The 26,079-nt window shown below is 37.3% G+C and overlaps 1 protein-coding gene across 1 annotated transcript in view; it reads left to right on the top strand.

Annotated features, from left to right (window-relative positions):
- LAMA2 (laminin subunit alpha 2) overlaps positions 1 to 26,079 on the top strand; it is a 273,953-nt gene that overhangs the window by 141,138 nt on the left and 106,736 nt on the right. Inside the window, exons 19-26 of the mRNA XM_018078006.2 lie at positions 4,080 to 4,186; positions 8,859 to 9,039; positions 12,284 to 12,420; positions 14,948 to 15,181; positions 18,735 to 18,878; positions 21,262 to 21,441; positions 22,183 to 22,371; positions 22,470 to 22,708. Of these exons, the coding sequence (XP_017933495.1) occupies positions 4,080 to 4,186; positions 8,859 to 9,039; positions 12,284 to 12,420; positions 14,948 to 15,181; positions 18,735 to 18,878; positions 21,262 to 21,441; positions 22,183 to 22,371; positions 22,470 to 22,708 (1,411 nt within the window). The remainder of the gene's footprint in view (positions 1 to 4,079; positions 4,187 to 8,858; positions 9,040 to 12,283; positions 12,421 to 14,947; positions 15,182 to 18,734; positions 18,879 to 21,261; positions 21,442 to 22,182; positions 22,372 to 22,469; positions 22,709 to 26,079) is intronic.

The raw sequence follows: 26,079 nt of genomic DNA, 5'->3' as shown, positions 1-26,079 counted from the left end.
GTCACAAACTTTTACAGCTCCTGACAGTATTGATCTATCCTATAACTGTGTTCCTGAGAGAAAGACTGTGCCCCTGTATGTGTGAGCAGGAGAATGATATAGAGTACTTACACCTCTAAAAATTATTGCTGTGCGTCTGCATCTGGAAAGGGAGGCTTTAAAGTAAATGGAAGGAACCTATTAAAAACGTTGTAGTTGAAGCAGACATGCAAAAAAACCCCCAGGGAGAGTGGAGCATTGCATGTGTGCGAAAGGTTATACTAAATGTCAGATCTACCAAACTAAATGCAAATAAATGAAAACTATTCACTACAAATGCTATAAGCTATCCAGAGATATCCTGTTAACTAGTGAGACTGGTGCTGAAAGGAGGGAGTGATATTTCAGTTTCTGTAGGGTCCAACTGTGGCAGCACTTGTGACCTCCTTCCCTCCTCCATGACCTCAGTAAGAGTTTGGAGCTGCTGCCGCTTACAGGGCAAGATTCTCCCACCTGTAAAGCAGAGTCTAAAAATCTCCACACAAATTTTCTAAAGTGCACTGGAAGAAGGTACCTGGCACTGCAGCAAACTACCACTTCTCAACTGAGTGATGGCATGTTGTTCAAGTATCAACACTAGCTCATACTTCCCCACAGTGATTACAAAAAATTATTAAGAGGAGATGGAAGATTTGGTAGCAACAGAAGCTTTTGCTTCTGTAGGAGGCAGTGACTCTCTCTGAGCCATTACTGGCACAATTTAGAATGCAGAACAAGCGCTTTTAACTTAAAAACATTCTTCACATACCTTCCATCCTGTTCAGAGAAATGTAATAAAAGAGGTTACAAACTTCCCTGAAAGAGCAGAAGATTTTGTTTCACTGTCACAAGGATTTAGTCCTTTTAGGTCCACTGGAATAAACTCAGAGTAACTCCACTGAGTATAGAGGTGTTGTAGCAGGATAAAATTATGCAAGTAAAAGTTCTGGAGCATTGTCCAACTACTGTCTGCATAAGAACATGGGGACGATGTCTGCAGTATGTGTTGCATCCACGGCAGTCTAAGCCAGTGACATCTGTTTCCAAGACTTACTCTATTAGCAACTTGCACTTTGAAAGTGAAAATACTGGTTCTGTTGGACCATATAAGAGTGTGTGGGATGCAGAACATCACCAAGTTTCTCAACTAAGATTAATAAATACTGATGAATGCAAAGTCATAGATAACCATGAAGACATACACGTGCAAATGCTTTCTGTACTTAGTATACACAATGCCAGCAAAAATTTGGACAATCACATATATACAATGCACAAGTTAACAGGTCGTGATGAATAATGTCATACAAGTTAGAATATTAAGTATGTAAAGTGATTTTAAAAAGAAGTGTATTTCAAAACTCATAGCTTCCAGTAACTTGTCACCATTCCTGAGGCATCAATAGGATTGTTGCTTTGACCATTTCCACAGTAGTGGCAGCTCCACAAGAAAGAGATTTAGTATGAGGAGAGTTCAGAAAACGTACAATTAAAAAAAAGATATTAAAAATATATACATATTTAATGTTGAATTACAAGCTTTGCTTTTGTTGTTAGTATCACTGACAAGGAGAGCTCCCTAATGTATTCATAGCCTTGTGCTTGCAGTTGCCTTGTATTCATCTACTCTCTCTTTCATGTGGGTTTTCTTTTTTGCATATGAGTTTTTATTTCCTTTGCAGACTTCCATGAAGTTTGCCCTGCAGCTACAATATCAGAGGGACTGTGCCTTTACTTTGTTGTTTTCAATTTCATTCCTTATTAAAAAGCCAAATCCAAGAGTATTGCAAAGCATGAATTTGCTTTCAAATTAGTGTTTGAAATGTTTCTTGCTCTTTCTCAGTACAGTGTTGTTGTGTGCATTAACCATTTCAAATGAAAGTACAGCTTTATATCAGCATAGCACCTCTGAACTTTTTTGTGTATCTATACAAAATCATAAATCTAAGAACAATGAGCAAATGTCCTAGGCATATTTGATTTGATTCTAGTAGGTTGTTTTTTGGAGTGAAACAGCACAGTGTGCTGAAGCAAATACCTGGAGGTTGTGCTGATGATAATAGAGCTCAGTGTCATGAGATGCATTAAAGCAGATATTCAAGTGTGCCTATGTTCCAGTGCATAGGTACTACTGTTGGAGGAGAATAAGTGTGTAGGTTGATCATAAATAGATGTTCATAAATATTTATGCAAATTTAAAGAGAATGAAGGGTCTTGACCAGTGTCATTTTGGAAGAAAGTAAGACAAAGTTCTCTGCTATACTGTATTATAATAACCATTTCGAGCTTTGGACAAGAGCTAGTCTTTCCAGTGGAAGTGAATGAATGGGAAGGCTTTAGGTGAGATAAATGCAATTTATCAGATTGTGTAACAGTTTATTAGATGGATAGCCCCTGACTTTATGTTTCTTCTCTATGTATGTACTGCCAGAGCCAAGAAAAACATATATATGTGATACTCATCACTGTGTACAGTTTGGAGTGTTAGCAGTTTTAAAACGTGAATATCTTGATAAAGAGGGCTGTATCCAGGTTGAAAGATAAATTATGAGTTTGTTTAGTGTTGAAAACTGAAAGTAAAAGGAAAAGATAAGTGATGTTAATTACATCAGAAGTGTTTTAAATGTTTGCTTTTAAAAAATATATTGCAAAACAAAAAGAGATCAAAACCTCTAAAGGTGTTACATGACTGGCATGAACAGCAGGACCAGCATTATTTTTGTTACTTATTCCAGAATTTTTACAAACATTTGAGAAACAATACCATGAACAGAATGGCAAGTCATCAAGTCGCTTTCATTTAAAAAAAGCAACTTTTGCAGAATACCTCAAAAGTGGGGAGAAAAACCCCCACCTATCCTTTCAGTTTATAATTGGAAACTGTAAATTAGTAAGTCGAATGAAGTAATGAGGAAAGTCCTGTTGTAATAGTCTATATATAGAAAAAATAAAGCTGCCTTCTCTCACATGGCACCTTCTGACATGAAAGTATGTGACCACCATGTGTTCACAGTTGGGACTCAAGTGTTTCTTAAAATGAAACCGTCAGTTTGAGGATGAAAAAATAACACATGCAGTTAGGGCACTGCAGGAAGGCAAAATGTGGACTGGACCCCAAATTTACACAGTAGATTGATAATCAGTGTAGAAATATGGATTCATTCCATTCTGGGGGGGGAAAAGGGACATGCAGGAACCAGCTCATGCTGATAGAATCAGTGACTGCATGGTTATAGTCCCTGTGATATCAATTGCATCCCTCTTCTCCACTGTGAGTGCTAATGGGATTTTTTCCTATTCTCTGCATGCCAAAAGTATTGTGGTTGAAGAACATGAAGGACAATAGAAATCTTCCCCAAAATTTCTCTTCTCCTAAAACATAAGATTTTACGAACCAGAAGTATTGTTATTTTCCTGAAGAAACAGCATTTTCATCGCCTTTTTAAATCTTAAAGAGAGCACTGTGATGAGTTAATCTGGTCAGTTGGGTTACATTTCCTCTGGAAACTCTGATGCTATTGCTGAGACAGAAATCCTGGACAGTAATGGTAGCAGAGAACCCTTAGTCTCTTTTTCAGCTCTACCCTAGAGTTCTAGCTGGGGGGTGAGGGCGTTACTACCCTTGTAGAGATGCCCCAGAGTCAACCTTGTTCTGTATCCTCAGCCTGCCAGTATATCCTGATGACTACATTGACAGGGAGTGGAGGCAGCAGAACCAGCATGTGGAGCAGTAACACTCCCACTGGCCATAGCTACATCCTGTCCACACAGTCTGCATCGGTTTGGGGTTTTTTTTCTCTAAACATCCTGATGATCTTAGAGGAGCAACTAAAAAAAGTTGTTAACGAACTCGAGACAGAATTTCTGACTGCAATAATTTGTAGCAAAATTCCACATTCATATGGGTAGGTAAATGTGTGTTGTCAGTGTATGGGATTGACACCTTCCTGCTTTACTCAGGCTGGGTGTTTCTCAGAGTGGCAAAAGATGCACTGTAAACATTTGGCTACTAGACTTAGCTTCAGGAAACACATCAACATCTCCTTCTTCTTCCTTTGCAGCCTGTCACTGTCACATCAATGGCTCCTTCTCAGAGATCTGTGACTCTCGGACAGGCCAGTGCGAGTGTAAAGCCAATGTAATTGGGCGCCGGTGTGACGTCTGCAGAGTGAGTGACAAGTGGCATTTCCTTTCAGCTTTCTTCCGTTTGTCTTAACTAAATATCGTTTGGTTTTTGTATAGGGCTGTTTTTTGTTGTTCATTTTTCGCTTAAAGAACGTATATGGATTGTTCTTATGCTGAGAAAGGCAGAATGGTTGCTTTTTAATTGTTTCTAATGGTTTTCTAGAACAAAACATGGAACATTGGATTTACACGCAATGAATGTATTTTAAGCCTCACTGTACATATAAGTATATTTGCATACATGGTGTGTATACTTTATATTCTGAATGTTCGATATAAATAAATTAGTTAAATATATTGCAGCTTTGGGGGAGAACCCCTTTATGAAGAAAGTCTGATAGCATCTCATTAAAAAAAAAAAGTAGGATGCTAGTTTAGTTCTGCTGTGAATGTTCTGCTTTTATGTTTTTTTCTTAGGGTTTCTTCTTGTTTTGTCCAAACAATGTATTATTTTTTTGTGAAAGTGTCTTTTGCCGTGACTTTGTTTTCCTGTCTCATAAATAACTGCAAAAAATATTGTTTCATAAACTTTCACAGAATTGTCTTCAGGCAGCTAAGGAATATGTTTTAGCTGGCTGCACATTTCTCTAGCTCAGTGTAAGGACTCATGGATTAGGTCTGTGTCCTCAGAATACCTCCACCTGTGTGTAATTTAAAGCACATAAATAATTCTGCAGAAATCAAAAGGATCATTTTCACCATTTAGAGTTACGTAATTTCTGAAGTGTTTGCTCACACTCCATTTTCAACAGTATTTAAAGAATCTGTTCAAAGAAAAATTGCTGGTATCAATGGAATTTGCAGATTGCATAATGTACCCAGCAAATAGCTCAAGCTTGTTAATATAGTACTGGTGGTTAATTGGAATTAATCTTAGTTTACTACTATGTTTGCTCCTGTCTTTATTCCTGTACTCTCTTAGGTGGTGTAATTTCCTTATCTTTACTTTCTAACAGTGTTTACTTTTCGTTCTTAAAGCCTAACTACTTCTGGGCCCCAGAAAAGCTCTTTTGTATACCCTGTGGCTGCAGTGCTTTAGGATCTGTGTCACTGCAGTGCGATATGTTGGGAAGATGTATCTGCAAATCAGGATTCATGGGCAGACGCTGTGAAATCAGAAAACAGGTGCCTAAATTGCAAGAAAATGCAGGAAGCAGTCAGCAGATTCGAGTACCCCCTCGGAGATGGGGTGCCAGCAGTGCCAGTGGGTGCCCACGAGGTGCTTACCGGCCTGAGACTCTGGTAATGAGAAAATGTGTGCATTGCATGGGCTGAAGTCTCATATTTGTTTGTGTTTGGAGCTCACGTAGATTGGAGTTTTTTTAATTCTAAGTATGCATGCTACAATAGAAGAAATTCTTGAGAAACAGAGAGGCTCAGAAGACAGGCAGCCTTTTAGGATGCTTCCCTAATCCTAGGGCTTCTCATTGTGCAAATTGTGATATCAGCGAGAAATCAAATACCAGAATAAGTCCCAAAACAGCACCATTAGCAGCTGTATGCAGAAAATGTATGGGAGACATACATAAATCAATGGAATCAGTGGGATTTTCTTGGCTTTTGGCAGCATAAGACTTCCTTTTCTAACAATTGAAGAATCAACAGCTCAAGGAGTTTACAAGAAGGATCAGCCCCAGAGACCAAGAGTTGAGATCTAATTTTAAAATGTCAAACATAACTGGTGCTAAAAGTTCTCATTAGCGAATATGGCCAGTTATCTGAGCCATTTTTAACTTTGTACAGTGCCAGTAATTTGAATGTAATGCCCAGAATAACAGGAGTGTTCATTGCTTATCACATACCAAAAAAGCAACTTATTTCCTAAAATAAAGTAATTATGATGCAACTGCTTCTAACAGAGCAGTGTTTTAGAAATGTTGTTTTTTTGTCCCTGCAATGCAAACTCTCCATGCTTATCACACCCTGTCTGAAAAATACCTGGCAGTGTTTTTCCTCCTCAGCTAGACTCTGGGACCCATGCTGTATTCGATCATATGAATTCCCTTGGAGAAATGAGCTTTTACCCATTACACATGCATTAGGTTACTGTGTTGCCCACATAAACACTCAACATACACTGATGGGGACAAAATATAATAACATTATCAGAAAATTCATTGTATTTCCTCATCGTAATCCGGGATCTTACCTCTTGTTCAGTAGCTGTGATTCTGAGAATTTCTGTGCATAAATAAGCTTTGCTGAGGACTTAACTAGGGAGTTCATCTTGAGGGTTGCATGACTTATCAAAATGTCTTTGTGCAGACCTCCTCACAGAATACAACTCAGCATGCTAGTGATCTTTCCTAACTTAATGGAGTGTGGAGTGCCAGTATCAGACTTTTTCTGACTTTCACCCTTATAAACAGAATTTTTAAGATTCTATCAAATTTTATATTGAGAACCAAGATGCATGCTGTGCATTGGTTACTTCACTGCATTAGTCTGATTGTGCATATTTACATTTCTGTGTGTTTCTTCTGGTGTAAAAGAAATTTTAGAGATAGTCATATATTTAATTGAACCCTGGAGTTTACTTATATGAGTTTGAGTATTTTTTTCTCTCTGATAAACTGTATTTTTTCATGCAGAAATTGGCAAAACATTTCAATATAGAATTTGAAAGTGAAAATCAGTGTAATTCTTTATTACATATATAACCAAGCATTGGCTTAGGTTCATATAGTTCTTCAGGCCAAATTCTGACCATAGGTGTGGTCCTGTATTCTGATACCTATCAGCAGATTCTCTGAGTGGGTGTGGATCTCCAGTATTAAACTCAGATATCAGATTCCAGGATTTCTCCATGGAAAGCTTCTGAAGCCTCTGAGAATTCATCAGTACAAGAGGTTAAGGGTTCCACTATGGAACAAATCCATGTAAAATGTAAATCATAGAATCATTAAGGTTAGGAAAGACCTCCAAGATTATCAAGTCCAACCTTTGATCACCACCTTGTCAACTAGACGTAGCACTAAGTGCCATGTCCAGTCATTTCTTGAACACCCCCTGGTGTGGTGACTCCACTCCCTGGACAGCCTGTTCCAATGCATGACCACCCTTTCAGTGAAGAAATTGTTCCTGGTGTCCAGTCTGAGCCTCCTTTGACACTGCTTGAGAATATGTCCACTTGCCCTGTTGCTAGTTGCCTGAGAGAAGAGGCTAACCCCTACCTTGCTACAACCTCCTTTTGGGTATTGTAGAGAACAGTAAGGTCTTCCCCGAGCATCCTTTTATTCAGGCGAAACAACCCCAGTTCCCTCAGCCACTCCTATGACTTACTCTCTAGACCCTTCACTATCTCTGTTGCCCTTCTCTGGACAAGCTCCAGTACTCCAATTTCTTTCTTGTCATGAGGGGCCCAGAACTGGAGGCAGTACTCGAGGTGCAGCTTCACCAGTGCTAAGTACAGAGGGACAATCACTTCCCTAGTCAAAGTCGGTGCAACTCCACTGATCTGAAAAATCTACTGATTTATAGAAGGTAAAAATCTAACACCTTGTGCCTGGATCACACAGTAGTACATTGTAAAGTAATTATTTTCACTTTGTTCCATTTATATTCGTTAGCAATGATCTTTTGAATATACAATTTTTAACTTTTTGTTTTTCTAGCACAGTCTGTGATAGATTGTATTACTAAATGTTGTAATATCAATTTCAAGTGAAGTTGCTATTATTATGATTTCGATTTCAGATTTCTTTGAAAATCATAATTTCTGAAAAAAAAAAAAGGTAGAGAAGTACTCCCATTTTAAAGCAGTCTAGCTCAAGACTGAGTTCAGAATTTGAATATCAAGTGTGGTTTGTTCCTAGGAGCCTCTGTTGGCTGGTGCAGTGAAACCCTCAAGGTCTGCTGGATGAAAGTTTTGTGCAGAACTCCAGATTACAGTAGACAAATGAGCATGTGTCTTCCCCTCTTTACAAGTATTTTGCATTCTACTAGCGAAGCTGAGGAATTTTATTACTGTAGTTGATAATATCTACTCTGGTTCTGTAGTGTATTAATCACTGCAAAAAAGAAAGTAAAGAAAGAAAATAGAAACAAAGACCTGATCCAAAGACAGAGTTTTTATCTTAAAAATAGATAATTCCCATTATTTGTTTGTATTGTACACAAATACATTATATCTACGTTCTTCTGAAGTTATTCCTATATATCATTCAAAAGAAATGCCCTTGAGTTACAGAATGCAGTATACAGACCTTGCCCCTGATCAGAGGAGATAATATCTAGTTGTTCAGAGGCTTTCCAGTTGAATCAATCTCCATTTGCAGCTAAGAATTTGAGTGCACTCTCTTAGCAGCAAACTCTACCTGACAAATTCTTACAACCAGACACAGGATATGTATATGGTGCTGACATACATTCCATTCCATGTTAGAATTGTACTTATGGGAACACAGCCTGGTAAGCAATGCATTACACTTGTAGAACATCCATTATAGCATCAGGTAACATTGTATAATAGTTATTCTTTCTCATTTATGTAGGGCATTTAGTGCCCTTGCTCCAGGGTTTTACCACTACAATTCACTTTGTTAAGAGTAGTATTTCAGTGACGAAGAGGAAAGATCTCCCTACACTCTGAACTCTTGCTCTTTTCTCCTGATAATGATTCTATGTACTAACTGCTCTTCCTCGCTCTGTGGCAGCCTGAAACATTTGGCTTACAATCTTCAAGAGGATGTGTTCCCTGCAACTGCAACTCTTTTGGTTCCAAGTCCTTTGACTGTGATGGAGATGGACAGTGTTATTGCCAACCTGGAGTGACAGGAAAGAAGTGTGACCGCTGTGCACATGGATTTTACAACTTTGAAGAGGGAGGCTGTACTCGTACGTAAATTTTTTGCACCCAAGTGCAGATTTATTTATTTGTTTGTTTATTCCTAAAATTCTAGTTTGGCTGGTTTTGGATTGCCTAACAAATTTTCTTGACAGCTAGGTATGTTCATAGACAGCCTTGTAAATCAGTCAGTTGGCAAGGATGATGATTGGCAAGAAGAAAAGACATGGGTAATTTCTGCCATTTTATGGTCAGTTTATGGCTAATCTACTATGCTTAGAAGGAACAGGGATGTCTTTTAGTCCAAGTAAAGTCTGCCAAAAAATTCTATGAATTTCCTATAATTTAATTATATTGAGGATATTGTAGAAGTCTGATTAAAGTTCTTACCAAATCACATCAACTTGAAGAGAAAACAAAAACAAAAACACAAACTCCCTTTGCTTCTAGTTTTATTCCAAATCTTTTTTGTTAATGAAATCCTTTTCTGTACATTAATATTTAGTTTCTTGCTTACTTGTGTACTTTTTGTGTGCAACAATATCTTCAGGTAAATCTGTCTGCTATGTCCCTTGTGTAAACACATGAAAAGTCTGCTTTTCTAGATGCTGAAACCCTGGCATTGGACATAAATATATCCAGCCACTTCTTTACATTAATTTTTTTTCCTTTTTTGACATTAGGTCAAAAACTGAAATGGATGCTTCCTATACCTGAAGTAGTACAGATTGCCATGTCAGAAAGAACCTAATCTATAGGTTTCTTCACAGGGAAATATTCATCTTTGCTGCTAGAACTGTATTTTTAAAGTCTCACAGACACATTTAGGTGTGATCACAGGAGACATAACTGATTGTCTAGTGTGAGTGACTGCTGGAATGCCAGAATGCTGCTATCATTCTTCAACCATAAACTGTATTCTTCCCCAAAGCAGAAATCATCATGTCCAGTAATCTGTTCTTCCTCCTTTCCTATCCAGAATGGCAACAGAAGCAGCAAGACTAGCTCTCTGCCTTTTTTTTACTCCCTTTTTTTATGGAAGGTGCATCAAGGCCTTGAGACCCACATTTGTGCAGCAAATTTCAATTTTAGCTGTAGTGTGGATGAACCTTAAGACAGGACTATGTTTGAAAACATTGTTCTATGGTACTGTTTCCCATGTTCAAAAGGGGAACAAGCCTTGAAAAGTGCAAAAACATTGGCACCTTGGAAAAGGGAAAGATTGGTTCCCAGGTTCATTGATGAAAACAGCTTGAAATAAAATGCAAATGATAACTGCAGTCCTAAAGCCTATAGCAAGTATACAGAAGGGAAAAAATACTATAGTTTATCTTTATGGTTAGCCTCTTATTCTAGCATTTCACAGTTTAAAAGTACATCAGTATTGTGAAACACAAAAAATGTTGTTAAGTTCATACAGTTGGAGAAGGAAAATGAGAGGGCTATTAATAAGATTTCAAATTAAAGTTATAATTGCTGTCTTAGCAAACTTTGAAATGACAGAGTAAATCCATGCAACATTTTAAACAGAAATATATCTACCTGTGATCATCAAATGTTTAAAATAACAGCAACAGCTAAAGATATTCAGAACAACCAGATTTTTAAAAGTTCCTAAGTAAGTAGACAGATGGAGAGGAATTCCGTTTTCAACATGCTGTTTTTCCCCACTTATTTTTAGGAGATTTCTTATGTATTCCTTCAAATGACAAAAAATAAGGAATTAAATTATGAATCACAAAGAAAATCAGAAATCTAATAAAATATATCAAAACATACTAGAAAGAAAAGTACAGAAAAATTATTTCCATTGTGACAGTTAAGTATCAAATAAAATATTGGACCTCTTTTATCTAGCATTTATCCAGAAGGAATATAATTTGATTTTTTCTTGTGCAGTAAAAGCCCATAAATCATAAAATAAATCCTAAAGCATCATCAGTGTTGACATTCTAGTAGCAAAGATACAAAAGAGATTTCTATTTCACTATTGCTTGCAATGTGTTGTACTTTTTCCCTCCTTTTTTTTTTTTTTTGATAGTGATAAAAGTAAAAATGAAAAAAAGATTGGTCTACCTCCTTCTTCCCCTCCGTGTCTTTTAAGCCAATATTCTGTAAGACCTGGAAGCCCATAGAAGAGCTGTCACACCCGAAAGCGTCGGTCTCCCAATGAGCTGTATTCTGAAGCATCTTCAGGCCACAGTGTGTCAAAAGATTTGAAGTAGCATGCAACATATCCTGTTCTGGCAGGATGGAGGCAAAACTTGCTATCTTCTTTGCAACAATTACCTTATTTTGAAAGCATTGATGGGGAAAAAAAAGGTCACTTCTTATATGAACTATAAATATGAGTTCTATCTTTGCACATCTCTTGTTTTCTTATTTAACTCTGAACTGATGTATTTCATACAGTAAAGGCAATGATCATAAATGAAGCCCTCAGTAACAAAGTTACACTGCCCTTTAAACACCCAAGGAACAGATTATGGCTCAGAGTGTCATAGTTTGCTTATGATGCTTTTTCTCTGGCCTCAGGGGTAATGTGGATGATGGGTATGAAAATAACCATACACCAGTTCTGCTTCTTCAATCACTGAGGTATCTGTGCCCCATAACTACTTATCACTTACATACCTTGAATTTGTATTTTCCACCAGTGAGCTGTTTACTTAATAATCATTTAAGAGCAACGACCGCTTCTGGAACCACTTTCAAACCCAAAGTATTTTTACTTTACTGTAGTCTGTGAAGAATCCCAGTTTCCCATGGAGAGGAGACATCAACTGGTTGATATCCTCCCAAGGCAGAGAACATGCAATCTGAGAAAGAATAGAAATGGAAAAAGAAACTGAAACACCTCTTTTGTCCTTTAAAAGAAGTCTCTTTAGAGCAGCAGAAATTTCAGGAGGTTGGCTCAGATTGGTGTAAGATGTTAAACACACTGCAGTTCCTGCATAGATGGCTCAGGTGGCTTCTTGCAGGAGACAGCGTGGGTTCAGAAGTTGTACAGCAGCACTCCTGCAGCTAAGTCACAAGAATGCACAATCTCAGAAGTCTCTGCACTTCAGCAGTTAGTGCCTTTATTTTTCCCATTCTGTTCTCATTGCAGTTACTTCAACCTCAACTGTGTTCCATTGCTACTGGTTTTGGTTTGTCTGGGTTTACCCTACCTTTCCTACCCCACTGTGTCCACAGATAACTGAGAGTTCACTATACAGTTAGCATCTGCTCTCCAGATGTCACATAAAGGGCTAATTTTTCCTCTGCTTTATTTTTTTTCCATCTTCCATGAAGCCTGTGAGTGTTCACGTTTTGGTAATAACTGCGATCCCATCAGTGGCCGCTGTATCTGCCCTCCCAATACTGTTGGAGAAATGTGTGACAAATGTGCACCAAATTACTGGGGCCACAACATTATCAGTGGCTGCAAGGTGAGTGGATTTCTATTTTCTCTGTGTGCATTACTTTTCTCACAGTAATTTATAGCTGAAACACAATTCTTGGTTTGTAAATCATGTTTTGCCTCTGCATTGCAAGTTTTGGTGTCACTGTGATGTAAATGTTGGTGATCTTTTACTGACCACTACAGATCCTTTGTCTCAGGTATACAGCCTGTAAGACAAAAATCCTGTTGATTCTGCAGTCACACTGAGTCAGTATCCTACTTGAAACTGGTTTTATTTTAGTATAGGTGTGTTTAAAGTGATTGAGGAGATTACCACAGTATTGAACAATGTATATAGATGTATATTTACAGGTAATTGACAGTGCTTTTGTGGAACAAATTTACTTTAGTCTTAATGGTGATACCAGTGGGAATTTGTAATCAAAGTTTGCTTGAAAAGGACTTCCATTAGTGCATAAAAGACATCAAGGAGAGAAGAAAAGAAACATCAACCTTAGTTGTAAATAGCGCTTTCTTCCTCTGTTCTGAAAGGGGTAATAAACCTTTTCATTAGCCTTTAAACCCTTTTATCACAATATTTGACACAGAGTTAAAAAAAATCTGAAGAGAAAGGAGAAGAAACAGGAAAACAATGATAGAACATCAAGGAGGCCACCAACGCTGTTGTTAATGCCCTCGAGTTGAGGAGAGGAGTATTTGGCTAAGGTTGAAAATTGGTGACAGTAGACATCATGCAAAGTTCAAATGCCTTCTCCTCTCTTCTGTGCTAATTGATGGTGAGGGATTTATAGTACTGCTACAATTCATCCACAAAATTATATCTGGTCTGAACATAGTCATACACCATTAATGCTTTTTCTTGAAAGGCTGTTTGTCATGTAGCTCAGGCTGCAAAGCAGTTGTCGAGAATGATTTCCTTTTTGTATGTACGAAAAACTCCTCTTGTGAAACCTCTGCTGTGCTGCTGTGATACAGACTCTTGGCTTCTGAAACCAGCCTAATGAGGTTGAAGACCTCTGTTTGAGCTCTGGAATATATTCTCTGATTGTCTTTTATGTGAGCAGATTAGTATGACAGTTCCATGGCACCATCTAAATTAATAATGATCTATCAGCCCACATCTCTTTCAGTATGTTGCAGCTAATTTCTGCAAAGTAAGATGTGAACCTCCTACTTGCAATTTTCATAGAAGTTTTCCAGGGCTCTTTTAACTCAGGAATAGAGAGAATTACGTACAACTGCAAAAACAAACATAGCATCTTATGGTAATTTAGGTTTTGATATTGCACACCAAGCTATTTCAGAGTATGGCGAAGAATTTGCTTTCTAAGCAAATATATCACATATATGTTCACATATATCTTGTAGTATAAAGGTCTTTCTGTCAGAAGCTTTTATTTGTTAGGTTAGGTAGTAGTCTAGCAGCCTAGCATTTAACCAGTGGTTAAATAGTTCCTCTGGCATTCATTAAAGATTGCATTTGAATGTTTCTTGTAAATATTAACCTTCTTTATATATGGTCTTTTCAGATCTGAAGAAAAGTGCTCTAAGTAGTCATGTAATAAACAATTTTACTTAGAAACTGAATCCACCTTTTCTCCTTCTCTTTTTCGGCTTTGTTTCTGTAATTTTAGCAAGTCTATCCATGTCAGTTACTGTGGTAACCTGTACTACTGCCACAGAGTTTGCTTCTGTAAGCTGAACTCCTCCATATGAGATTCTGGTCACGCCAGGGATTGCAGCCAATGTCCTGTGCTAACTTTGCAGTGCAGTCACAGTAATAGCACTGAGGGATTCTTCTGTTCCTTGGAAGTCTGCAGTTTTTCCTGCTACTTAATTCTCTATTCAATATCTAGACCCCCTGGCAAATCATCTATTTCTATCTTTACCTGCCTGCGCAAGTCTCATTCTCTGAGCAAGTTTACTTCCCGGTATACTGCATGACTAAATCTCTAGCCCTTACTGTGTAAACTGCTGTCATCTAGGAGACTTTTTTGTACAAAGACACCTGTCTGATGGATGACTAATAAATACTGAACTCGATTTCTCTGGAACTACTAAACCAATTGCCCCTGAGCAATTCCAGTTTTAGGAAAGTGGTCTGAACATGCCTGCAAACGATTTACATACAAAATACTTTTTAGGGAGTGTTTGTAGTTTGCAAGTTAATTTTGTCCCCGAAGTATCCTAATGTCCTTGACACTTTAAGATTTATTTGTTTTCACTGCCTAACTTATCAGTGATAAGTCATATATGTTGAAAAAAACCTGGTGGAAAAAACCCACCGGTACTGTAAATGTATTTAGTGTATATGCTTGACCCTTGTTGAGTAAAAATAAACTACTATCCGTATAATTTAGATATGTTACTTTTAGACAGTGGTAATTCATTGCTGTACTTTATTTTCAGATACTTGAAAGAGATGAATTACTCTTTGGTTGGGTTTTGGTTTTGATTGGTTTGGGGGTTTGTTTTGTTTTGTTTTGTTTTGTTTTGGTGGGTTTTTTTTCAGAGCACAATTACAATTGTCTCCTTGTTTCTCTCTTTTTTAGCCCTGTGACTGCAGCCTTGTTGGAGCTCTAAGTTCTCAGTGTGACTTAAATACAGGCTGTTGCTTCTGCCGCCCTGAATTCTCTGGGGATAAATGCACTGAGTGCAGGTTGGGCTACTGGAATTATCCACATTGCGTTGCTTGTCAGTGCTTTCCAGCTGGGACTGATCCACAGAGCTGTGATGCAGAGGGGAAGTGCTCATGCATTGATCATACTGGCCAATGCAGCTGCAAAGTAAGGCAATGAAGGTTGTAAACTGATTTTATAGCTGCTGAGAAGTGTATTCCAAAATTTATTAACCTTTGTACTTACTTGTTCCAGCTACACATGCAGACAAATCTCCTTGGTTTTCATAGTGCATTTGCTAACTGCTGTGGGAGGAGCCCAACACAAGGAAAGACTTAAGTGCTTGTCAGTTGCTTTTTCACATACAGACGCTTGCCAGGATAGCATCCTCTTGAGCTTTTTTCTTAGTTTGAATTTCTTTCTGTTCTTTCTTTCTGCTGCCAGTTTATCCCCATAATACAATTCTTTTTCAGATATTGGGCAAAATAAAAGCAATTACAGTATGCCACAGTGCTAGTTCAAAGAACATTGTCTTAGAGGGAGTAAATATTTATAATTTCATTAGTAGAATTCATTACAGTAGTACCCCTTCTGAGTAGACTGCATCTAGTTCAGGATCACTAACGCAAAGACTTTTGGCATCACCATCCACAGCATTCTTATTTGGAATTGTTCTTGGAAGAACAGCACACTTAGGTGGTTTGAAAATTGACTGGATTGATGGCTTAAAGGGCAATAATCGATGGTTTGACATGCAGTTGGTAGCCAGCAAGCAGAGTATCCCCGAAACAATACTTTCATCAGCACCACAGATGACAGAATTCATGATTAGCACATTTGAGAATATTGCTGATTTGAAAGAGGTAGAAGGTTGACATGCTGAACAGTAGAATTGTAGTCTAGAGGATACTTGAAAAGCTTGATGACTGGGAAAATGGAAAGATCATGAATTGGAGGAAAAAGCCTGAGTGGTAATTCTGCTGAAAAGCACAATATTAACCAGCCCTATACTCTCCTTGTAAGTCCTGCCTACGGAGCTGGACGCGTTGAGCATACCGGACAATGCAGCTGCAAGGTACAGTATCACAAAGAGCATGACCAGCAGAGGAAAGTCTTCATCTACTCCATGCTCTACTCTTTACTCAGTGTTGGTAAGACTGCACTTGGAAATGGTGTCCAGTTTTAGGACCTGATTCAAAAGTATTGTTGAAAAATTGGAGAGGATCCAGAGAAGGGCTATAAAGAGTCTTACAGTAGATGATCTGTGAGGATCTACTGAGAGCTGGACTCTCTTAGCCTGAAAAAAGAGGCTAATAAGAGGAAATGCAATTGCAGCCTATAGCCACTTCAAAGAGTAGCTGACGGAGTCAAGTCCTTTTTTTATGGTGACAAAAGATGTAACAAGGGATGGCAGCTGCAAATGGCAGCTTGGGAATTTTGAGTTGGACATTAGAAAAACAAATCAGGGTTATGCAGCATCGGAAGAGATTGTCCAGAAACATTGTGAAATACCCATTCTTGGAGATTTTCAAGACCTGACTAGAAAGAGGTGTGGGTAACCTGATCCAATATTGGTGATAGTCTCACTTCAAGGAGGAGGCTTTTGAAAGTGACCTCTAGAGATTCCTTCTGTGACTTTGATTCATTTTCCTTCTTTAAGTCTGTATTGACACAAAGAACTAGTAAAATGGAAGAATTAATTTAGATTGTTGAATTGCCAGGTAATCGTTTTGTTAAATGGGCACCAGTCACTTAATTCTGAGTTTAAAGACTCAGTGGAAGAACTGTAGAACAAAATAAGTTGGAAGTCACCTATTGAGTTCACCTGGTCCAGTGCCTGTTTTGAAAGATGTTGCTGAGGCAGTAATTCCAAGGATGGAGAGGGTTTTCACAACCTCTCTGCAAACTGCTTGACTACCCTCCCATTTTTCTGGTATATTTGAACAGAAGATATCTATTGTGTTCTATTTCACAAATACTGATTCATTTGATGGTGAGACCATAAAAAAATTGAAGCGATTTGATCACATGGACTGTCTTAGTAAAACTCAGTGCTATTTGCCCTGTGTCAGCCTCTGAAATGGAGAAATTGAAGTATCTCAATTCTTTCAGCCTCTCAGGATACATGATAAGCTCCAGCCCCTCTAACCATCTTGGTCCCCCTTATCTGGATTAGGTCCAGTATGTCACAGAATCACAAAATGTGTCAGATTGGAAGGGACCAGTGAAGGTCATCTAGTCCAACCTCCCTGCTCAAGTAGGTTCTGCTAGAGCGTGTTACTCAGGATTGTGTCCAGATGACTTTTGAATATCTCCAGAGGAGACTCCACAACTTCTCTGGTTCATCATCTCTCTTGTAGCTCCTGTAAGCACCAAGTAGAAAGAAGGGAGGTTGATGGTATTTTTAAATTGAAGTGTTTCTTTGTTGATTCTTTTAAGGCTAATATAGTTGCTTCTATGTTTCTGTGAGTGTAAATGAACAGTATATATTTAGCTGATGATTAATGATAAGGAACTGAAATTGACATGAAACAAAATTCAAAGCAAGTAAAAATCACCTTTTATGACAGAAAATGGACAAATAATACTGAATGAAGTCAGTGTTTTTTCCTCGGAGTTTATGTCTAAGGTTAAATTTAAATCTAGCATTGGTTAACATTTTGTATAACTTTTTTGAAAGAGTGATATATTGAAGAAACTAGACTTTTAGAAAATGGTAATCATTCCCATTTTAATATGCTGTTACGGCTGCACAAATGAGCTTTCAAAGGCTCAGGAGCCTCATTGTCAGCCCTGATAAAAAGCAGCAAAATTTAAGCTAAATACAGTGTAGGCACATTTGTTGATAGAGTTACATGTGGAAATGAAGGTTAAAAATGGTAAATCCTGAGGGATAATGTTGGTTTCCTGTATAAGCTTTGGAAAATTTAATTTGTTTTTTAGATTGTCTTCTTCACATTACTCTCAAGAGAAAAAAAAAAAGGTGTGTGTGGGGGAAAAACCAACCAGTACTTTCATATTGGTGATTTTTTTTTTCTTTTTAAATACCTCGGTCTTGGTATGAAAATGGTTTTAAAAGGCTCTGCATAAATTATTGCTTATCTCCCCTATCTAGAATAACTTTTTATTTGGACTAATTGAAAAATGAAAATGAAAGCATTGACATTACAACAGTGAAACATTTCAGCCTTGTTAATACTGTTCAATGATGTGGAAAACAATCATGAAGAGGGGAAAGCTTTTCTCTACAGAATTTCCATTAAAATACATTTCTCAGCGAGAACATTTAGTGCTGTACCTTAAATATCTGAACATGTCAATGGTAATTCCTATTAAGAAGGCTTGATTAACACAGGCAATTTCAGAACAACTTATTTTTCTTATCTTATCTATCAGTTATTGAGTATGTCATGTCCAAAGTGCCATTTAATTTTTCTGTGGTTACAAATGTCAGTGCGAAGCCAGCATCCATTGCTCAGAGCTACTCAGTGGACACAAATGCAAATGCCTTAGTTACAGTAATTACATATGTTTACATACACACATGATAAGAAACTGGAAAGTTCCTTGAATATTTCCTAACCCTTATTATTATTTCCTTCTGCGCCCTGTTATTGTCATCACTGCCTGATTTTCTTTTTCTGTTGCTACCTTAAAATAAAATTTGCTGCTTTTTTTCCTCCTTTTTTTCCCCCTTTTTTAAACATTCTCTCTCTTCCAGGTTAATGTGGAAGGTATCCACTGTGACAGGTGCAAGTCTGGTACATTTGGTCTCTCTGCCAGAAACCCACTTGGCTGCAGCAGTTGCTATTGCTTTGGCCTGACTACACGGTGCAGTGAAGCAAGGGGGCTGATCCGTATGTGGGTGAGTAGGGAACTGCTGAGCCATGTAATGCGATAATGTTGTTTCCTGCTGGCATCTTTTAGTCAGGCACTGAGAGGTAGCTAGAAAATGGCCAAACATTTAAGCAATCATTTTCCTCTTTATGCTTTGAGAAGTGGTGAGAGCAGTATGTTCCATTAGACAATCAGGGTTAAGACATTAAAAGTAAATAAGTAGATAATAAAATGAGTGATAGGATAGCTGATGTCAAGCCAAAGTGAAGCTATTAAGCCCCAAGAAAGGGCAAGCTAGTCGCTGGTGAAATTATGCAGTACAATGCATTGCAACATAATCCCTGGTACATGATACACAGTTTACCCAGGTGTAGTCAAGGGTCACATATGCTTGTTGTCCAGCATAAATTTCCAATAGTTCAATTAATCTGTTTATTTTCATTGTTGGTTTTGCTGTTTAAATGTTGTTGGGGTTTGTTTTGTTGGGTTTTTTCTTTTTGGTTTTTTTGGTTTTTTTTTTTAATTTTAAAAAAAAAGCTTATTGAAGCTGCATTTAAATTCAAGAATGGAATCAAAGCAAACAAAGAGCTCTCCACTTGTTTGTGGAAGAGGGCCTTGAGGCCTATGTGGCACTGACAAATAAGGCAGACTGGATGTCTCCATTTATCTGTACAACAAGCACAAAACACACGTTGAGACTGCTGCTGTCTTGTCACTGCTGTGCCAGCTCCTCAGTTACATTCTGGAGGAATGATTTCTAATGGAAAAAGATTAGTTCTGTCCCCATGTATGGTCAGCCATATCTCTGCTCGAAAGCATGTTGGCCATAGAAGGAATGTCTGCCAAATGCAAATCAACCAAAGCCTCAGACTTGTCAAGTACAAGCATCAGTTGGATAAGGAAACTTTAGGCTGAAATCTAGATAATGTTTCTTGCTTAATGTAATATGAATACAACTTATTCTCCCCTTCATTGTTCAATCCAGTAGCACCTCTTTGCCTTCCCAGTGGATGAAGTGATTTATTATGATCTGATCCAGTTCTCATTGTTTCTGTTTTGCCCCTCATACTCTGCCAGACTGGAGATGGAAGGCTGTAGAGGACTGGCAAGTTATAAAATTTAATCAAGTTCCATGACAGCAGCAATTCTGGATAATTGTGCTTTGACCTTTGTGGGAGCACAAACCATAAACAGTTTAAACCTCCCGATTATTTTGTTTCTCTTGATTAACTTCCTTTCATATTTCTGCTCATATCTAAAGGAAAGTATGATTATATGTCATCTAGTTTTTGGTGTTCTGTGTTCTGCCAACTGATAGTGGCTATTTCAGATACTTTCAGGTGCTTCAAATAGCATTACAATTGTTTTAAACAAGCAAATCCTCTCTTATATGACAATAAGGCATGGCTAATCTGAAATTCAAATGTGTTGACCCCTTTCTTGATGTCTAAAGTATTAAACAGTAAAATACAGTTATTCTAGGAGCTCAGTAAATCTCACTTAAGGCTAGCAATGTTAGGAATGCTTCCATGTCTGATCAGTCCATAGATGCTGCAGTAAATAGAAATACCAGGATACTGGAAGTACAGTACAGGATTTAGCTGATTCCTCATTGCCTGGCTCCTATCTCATGACCAGCTTGTTGATGGGATGACTGTTAGAGATATGACTCTGCGTTTGTTTTCTTTGTTTACCTCAATCTTTGGGAGAAGCAATTTTGACACCAGCCTTTTGCATCAGTTCACACACTCCCTGTGATAATTCCATTGGCGCAGAATTACTAAGACTCTTATTACAGTTTTTGATCAGAATAATGATTTCAAAAAAATGCTATTGAGACTCTGTCAACAAGTCTAAGATAATTATAAACATCTAAGTGGCATCCTTGTATTTTTCATTAAATCTGAATTTAGAGTTACAGAAACCCTGATTGAGCCCTCACTCTTTGCATATTGCCTGGAAAATGTTTAGCCTTGAATATTGCATAGAACTGTCAAGGGATCAGGCACTGTGTTCCACAGCCCCAGTGATGTATGATGAGTGGTGGTGAGAACTATGCTTCTTTGTAAGGTAGGTTCTCACAGTCTGAACAGAAGAGGCCGGAGACTGAAACAGGACTTTGAAAATCAGTCTGATAAAATTCATGGAATCACTTGTTGCTTGAACTATTTTAATGAGTGCTACTACATTTTTTGTTAACATGAGGACAAGGTGCAAAAGGCTCAAGAGGAAAGTCATTATTAGCACTGTTTACACCTGAAGGAGTAGCAAGACTGCTTTGTGACAAATTGCTCATGATGTGAAATGAAATTACCTAGAAATAATTTTTTAAAGAAGTAGAATTTAAAGACTAACAATTCATGCAGGAAAATAGAGTTAATTTTCTTCTCAATTTTTTTGATTATGCATAGGTGACATTGAAGCCAGAGCAAATGATTCTGCCACTGGTGGATGAAAAACTCCAGCGCAGCACTCTTTCAGGGATTGCATTCCAGCCTCCTGAAATAGTAGCAAATATAGAACAGGCGATGCAGGATCTTCAGTCAGAACCTGTTTACTGGAGACTTCCAGAGCAGTTTGAGGGACAAAAGGTAAACCTAAAATTCCACAGAATACTGACATCAATTTCTTTTTTTTAGTCTTATATTTCTATTTTACAGTGCCTTTTTTCCCTTCCAATGAGCATGTCATCACACAGTGAAAGGTACTTCAAAAGAAAATAAATGCTATTCCATTATTAAAAATTATTTGCTCGGTTATCATGGAAATTCATAAAGTACCATGAACAATATTTAACATAGATATTTACGGATATTAATATGTAATATTTTTCCACAGGATAGATTTTCTCATAAAAATGTTATTTGAAAAAATAAGCTGCATAAAATTGAATATACTTCTCTTGCAATTTTTTGTTTATCTCAATTTTAAACCAAAAATGTCTGACCTTTTTAAGTTACATAGGAGAAAATGATTGAAATAACCCTCCTTTTGGATATTGTTATGCACCTCTGTGATGATTTATTTTGCACTTTTTGTGTTTCTTGGTTTGGCTTGGGAAGGTTTAGACATTTCTTTCCTTAAACACAAATTTTGGGGAACACCAAAGCACATGTAAAGAAATAGATAACATATTGTTTTTAGTGTAGTACAATAACAAATTGTTGAGTGTTTTTGAACACAGCCCTTTTTCCCAGATATCTCCACAAGTATGTATTGCTATTTTTTACCATGTATGCATTCATCAGGCTGCAAATGGGTGCATCTAGCTCCTTCCCAAGAATTTATTTCTGTATAACTGAAAATTAAGATTTCTTTTTATGCATTCTTAGCTGACTGCTTATGGAGGGAAACTGAAATATGCCATCTACTTTGAAGCACGAGAAGAGACAGGTTTTACTACTTACTATCCACAAGTCATCATAAGAGGTGGGCCTCCTACTCATACAAGAATTATTGTCCGGCACATGGCTGCCCCTCTGATTGGGCAGCTAACAAGGCATGAGATAGAGATGACAGAGGTAAATCACATTTCCATCTGCTTTTTTTACTCCAAAGCTGAAGCACCCTGTTCTTTTGAATACTGTTAATAACCTGGTTTTGCATTTCTGTCTTTCAGCATGAATGGGAATATTATGGTGATGACCAAAGAGTCAGAAATACTGTGCCCTGGGAATATTATCATGATGACTCAGGTATCAACAGGACAATGTCTCAGACAGATTTTACCTGGAAGCCTTATGGAGATGACTCAAGACCAAGTAGAGCTGTATCCCGGGAAGACTTCATGAATGTGTTGTATGATGTTCATTACATTCTTATTAAGGCGACTCATGGCAATATCATGAGGCAGAGCAGGTAACTATTTCATGCAGTGGTCTGAAATAGTGCAGTAGTCACAGATAACCTTGTAGACCTCCCAGCTATTCCCAACAGAATTTGTATTCATAACATCAGCTATAAGCCATTGCTGAGAAGAAGGAACAGAAGGAGTTAGTGTTCAGCATAGCAGAAGACACAGGAGAAGGAAGTTTAATTCAACAGAAAATTTAAATCACAATAGGCAAATGAAATCTCTATTTTCAGGTTCCTACAGCAGAAAACACATGTAGCACACACATTCTGAAACAAATTCAGGATATTTTTTGAATAAATGTCTATTTTATGAATATATGATGCTGTAATTAAATAAAAGTGTTAGTATACAAAGGATTTTTCTCCTGCGAGTGGGAAATAGAATATGTTTGGGTCAAATATACTCAACATCTTCTATTCAGTCTGTTAGTTATTTATATGAGGAAATAAAAATATATTTGGAGTGGACATCAGACATCAAGATGTCTGGAGCAGTAAAAAATCTGCTGCAATCTAAAGGTCAGCTATAAGATTTTACACTGAAAGTAGCAGTCAATTGAACAAACAAGGAACAGCTGCTTAGTTGCCTATTCTTTGAAGAGGAGTCTGCTGTTTACAACAGATCACCAGGTGAACGTGATTCAGTAACGATGTTTTTGTTAAAAAATCCTAATACTCTATCTCCATGCATAAACAAATATGGCCTGCAAAATGAAAAAAAAAAAACAACCTCTTTTACTTCCCCCAACACTAATAAAGCCTAAGCATCAAGTTCCGGTTAATGGAATTCAAGAAAAAAGTTATTAAAGTCTTCACAGGATATCAGTGAACATCATCACAGGGTAAAAAACATGACCTGTGAGAAAAGATGTAAAGAACCAGATATGTTTAGAAACTAGAAATTGCCTTAAGATGCTTAAAATGTCACAGAGAGAAAGAGAAGAACGTATTCTTTGTTGCCATGGTGGGGAAGTCAAAAACGAAAATGAACTTAAACTTCAGCAGAAAAGATTCACATTAGACATGAAAGAAAAACTCGTCAGGGTAAAGACGTTGTAGAACAGATTATATAGACTATTGCAAAAAGGTTTTAATAATGAATTCACAATATCCTTTGCAAGCAAAATTTATTAGCAAAGACATGGGAATGATCAGAGATAAACTCCAAAAGTCTCCAGAGGTCCTTTTTATGATTCTGTCATAAAAGCAATAGACTAAAATTAGTTCCAGATTTTTAGATTACAAATATGTCTGTAAGAGCCTTGCCTTTGGAGTTTAAGGGTGAATAGTAGGGGAAGATACACATACAACTTTGCAGTATCTTGTGACAGAAAACGTGGTGGTTGTTGTTTCTGCTATTATCTCTATTTAAAGTATATATTTTACTGAAAAGTATTCATGCAGCTTGTGCTGACTAGATGCTAAATATTAACACATGCCATAAATATTTTACATTGGTTTCATTTATTTTTGGCACAGTCCATGTAGGATATTGTATTACAAGCACAGGGGGGGTTCCCATGAAAAGAGTTATGAAGGTAACTCCACTGCAACTTGAAAATTTGAGAAGTATATTCATGTTTTATGTCTCTCCCTTCCCTTACCTTTACGCTGTACATATCCTAGTTCAGCTGTGGAAACAAAAATTGAATACTATCTCAGCTCGAGCATCAAGGAAATTTATGAAAGCAAAGCTCCTGGGTTTGTTCTGGGATATGTGTGACTATTGTGACTGAATTAGACCTGAATTGTAATCAGGACTACAGAGTAAGGAGGCATATATCAGAACAGAGGAAGACTTTTCAGTTTCAGGGCAGGTTTGCAAAGTGTCAGTTAAAGAACTAGAATATATTTTTATAGCATGACACTTAAGAATGTGACATTTTATGACAGCAGGACTTAGCAAAGAGTTCATCTGGTCTTTCTGGTAACTCTCCTTCTGAAGGCATAACTTTGCATATAATACCGTATTTGATCTTGAAGGCGGTTATGTTACAATAGATTTTTATGGCCTAGTTACAAAGCATTTACCACATGGCATCTGAGACTTTAAGTAGAATATAGCAGGAACACATTATTATTTTTTTCAAGTTAGTAGTTTGAATGATTTCAGTGAAAGTTTTAGAAAAGACTAAAAATAAATCCCCCAGAATGTTTTTAAAGGTTAGAGGAATATTACCTTGCGTAACGATTGAAGGCTTTTATTAAAAATAAGCTGAGACCCTCTAAAGGACAATATTTATGCTCAAATTTAAATATATGTTTGAATTAAGTGACTTATAACGTTTGTTTAAATAGAGTGTGTTGTGCTTTCCCAATAAGGAAACTTGTAGTAAACTAGTAAAGCTTCTCTTTCTACCTGACTGCATAGTAGGAAAGTATAAAGCAAAAGGAACTGTGGATGGGAGGACGAAAATGTATATATGAAGTGGTTTTATATTTTTTTTAGGTTTTTAATAGTGCTTTTATTTCAATTGGAAAGTTTAAAAACTGCAGGTAAGTGAAAAATACCAGGAAAAACATTTTAAAATAAGAAGTCAAAGTAGCAGCAGCAACAGGAAACATAAAAATAGCTTAGTTCTAGTGTTAGCACTGTATTAGCTATAGAGTTTAGCAGCAATGGTAATGTTACAACTTCAAAGCTGCAGCATTGGTAGTGATTTAGAGGTTTCTGCTCAGAATCCAAACCCAAACATTTTTCTCCAGTATTGTTCATTTTGTTGCCCTCATTTTCACATTCACCACTCTAAATGGAAACATTGCTTTTATTAGATTTTGGGTTGCAGCTGGGCTGTGATAATAAATTCATTTGTATTGGAAGTATGCTTTCAATTTGACTGGGAATTATTTCAATATTTCTGACAGTGGTCAGATAACAGTTGTTTGACTGCTGCCTAATACACAGACAGTTTCCAAAAATCAGCCAAGTCAGACCTTCCTTAAGTAACATTTTCACACAAACGACAGGTAGGTTTCTGGTCCTAGAATGTATTGTTATGTAAATACAGCTTTTTGACAGTAGTTTCTCAACCTTGCCTCAGCCTTGATGGGGGAGCAGATTTCATTTTTCCCCCCCATTAAATGTACAGAGATTTCAATGTAAGCTTACATCGACATATCAGATCTGAATGGTTTTACCCTCTTTATTTTCAGTCTTCTGTTTTGACCTGGCTTTGTTTTCTTGGGGTTTTTTTTTTTGTTCAGTTTCCCTGCTCCACTGAACCCCTTTCTTTAGGTAATAACAAGAGAACACAGATACTAGATTGATTTGGGATTTTTATTTTGACACAAGGTATCAAGAAGTATGGGTCTAGTCATGTAAGCTCAATCACAAAACTCTCATCTAGTTCAGTAGTGGGCATTTGCTTTTCCTA

This window comes from Manacus vitellinus, unplaced genomic scaffold, assembly GCF_001715985.3.
Source record: "Manacus vitellinus isolate BGI_N305 unplaced genomic scaffold, ASM171598v3 scaffold_4_pilon, whole genome shotgun sequence".
NCBI lineage: Eukaryota > Metazoa > Chordata > Aves > Passeriformes > Pipridae > Manacus > Manacus vitellinus.
This window is presented reverse-complemented; position numbering and strand designations above follow the sequence as displayed.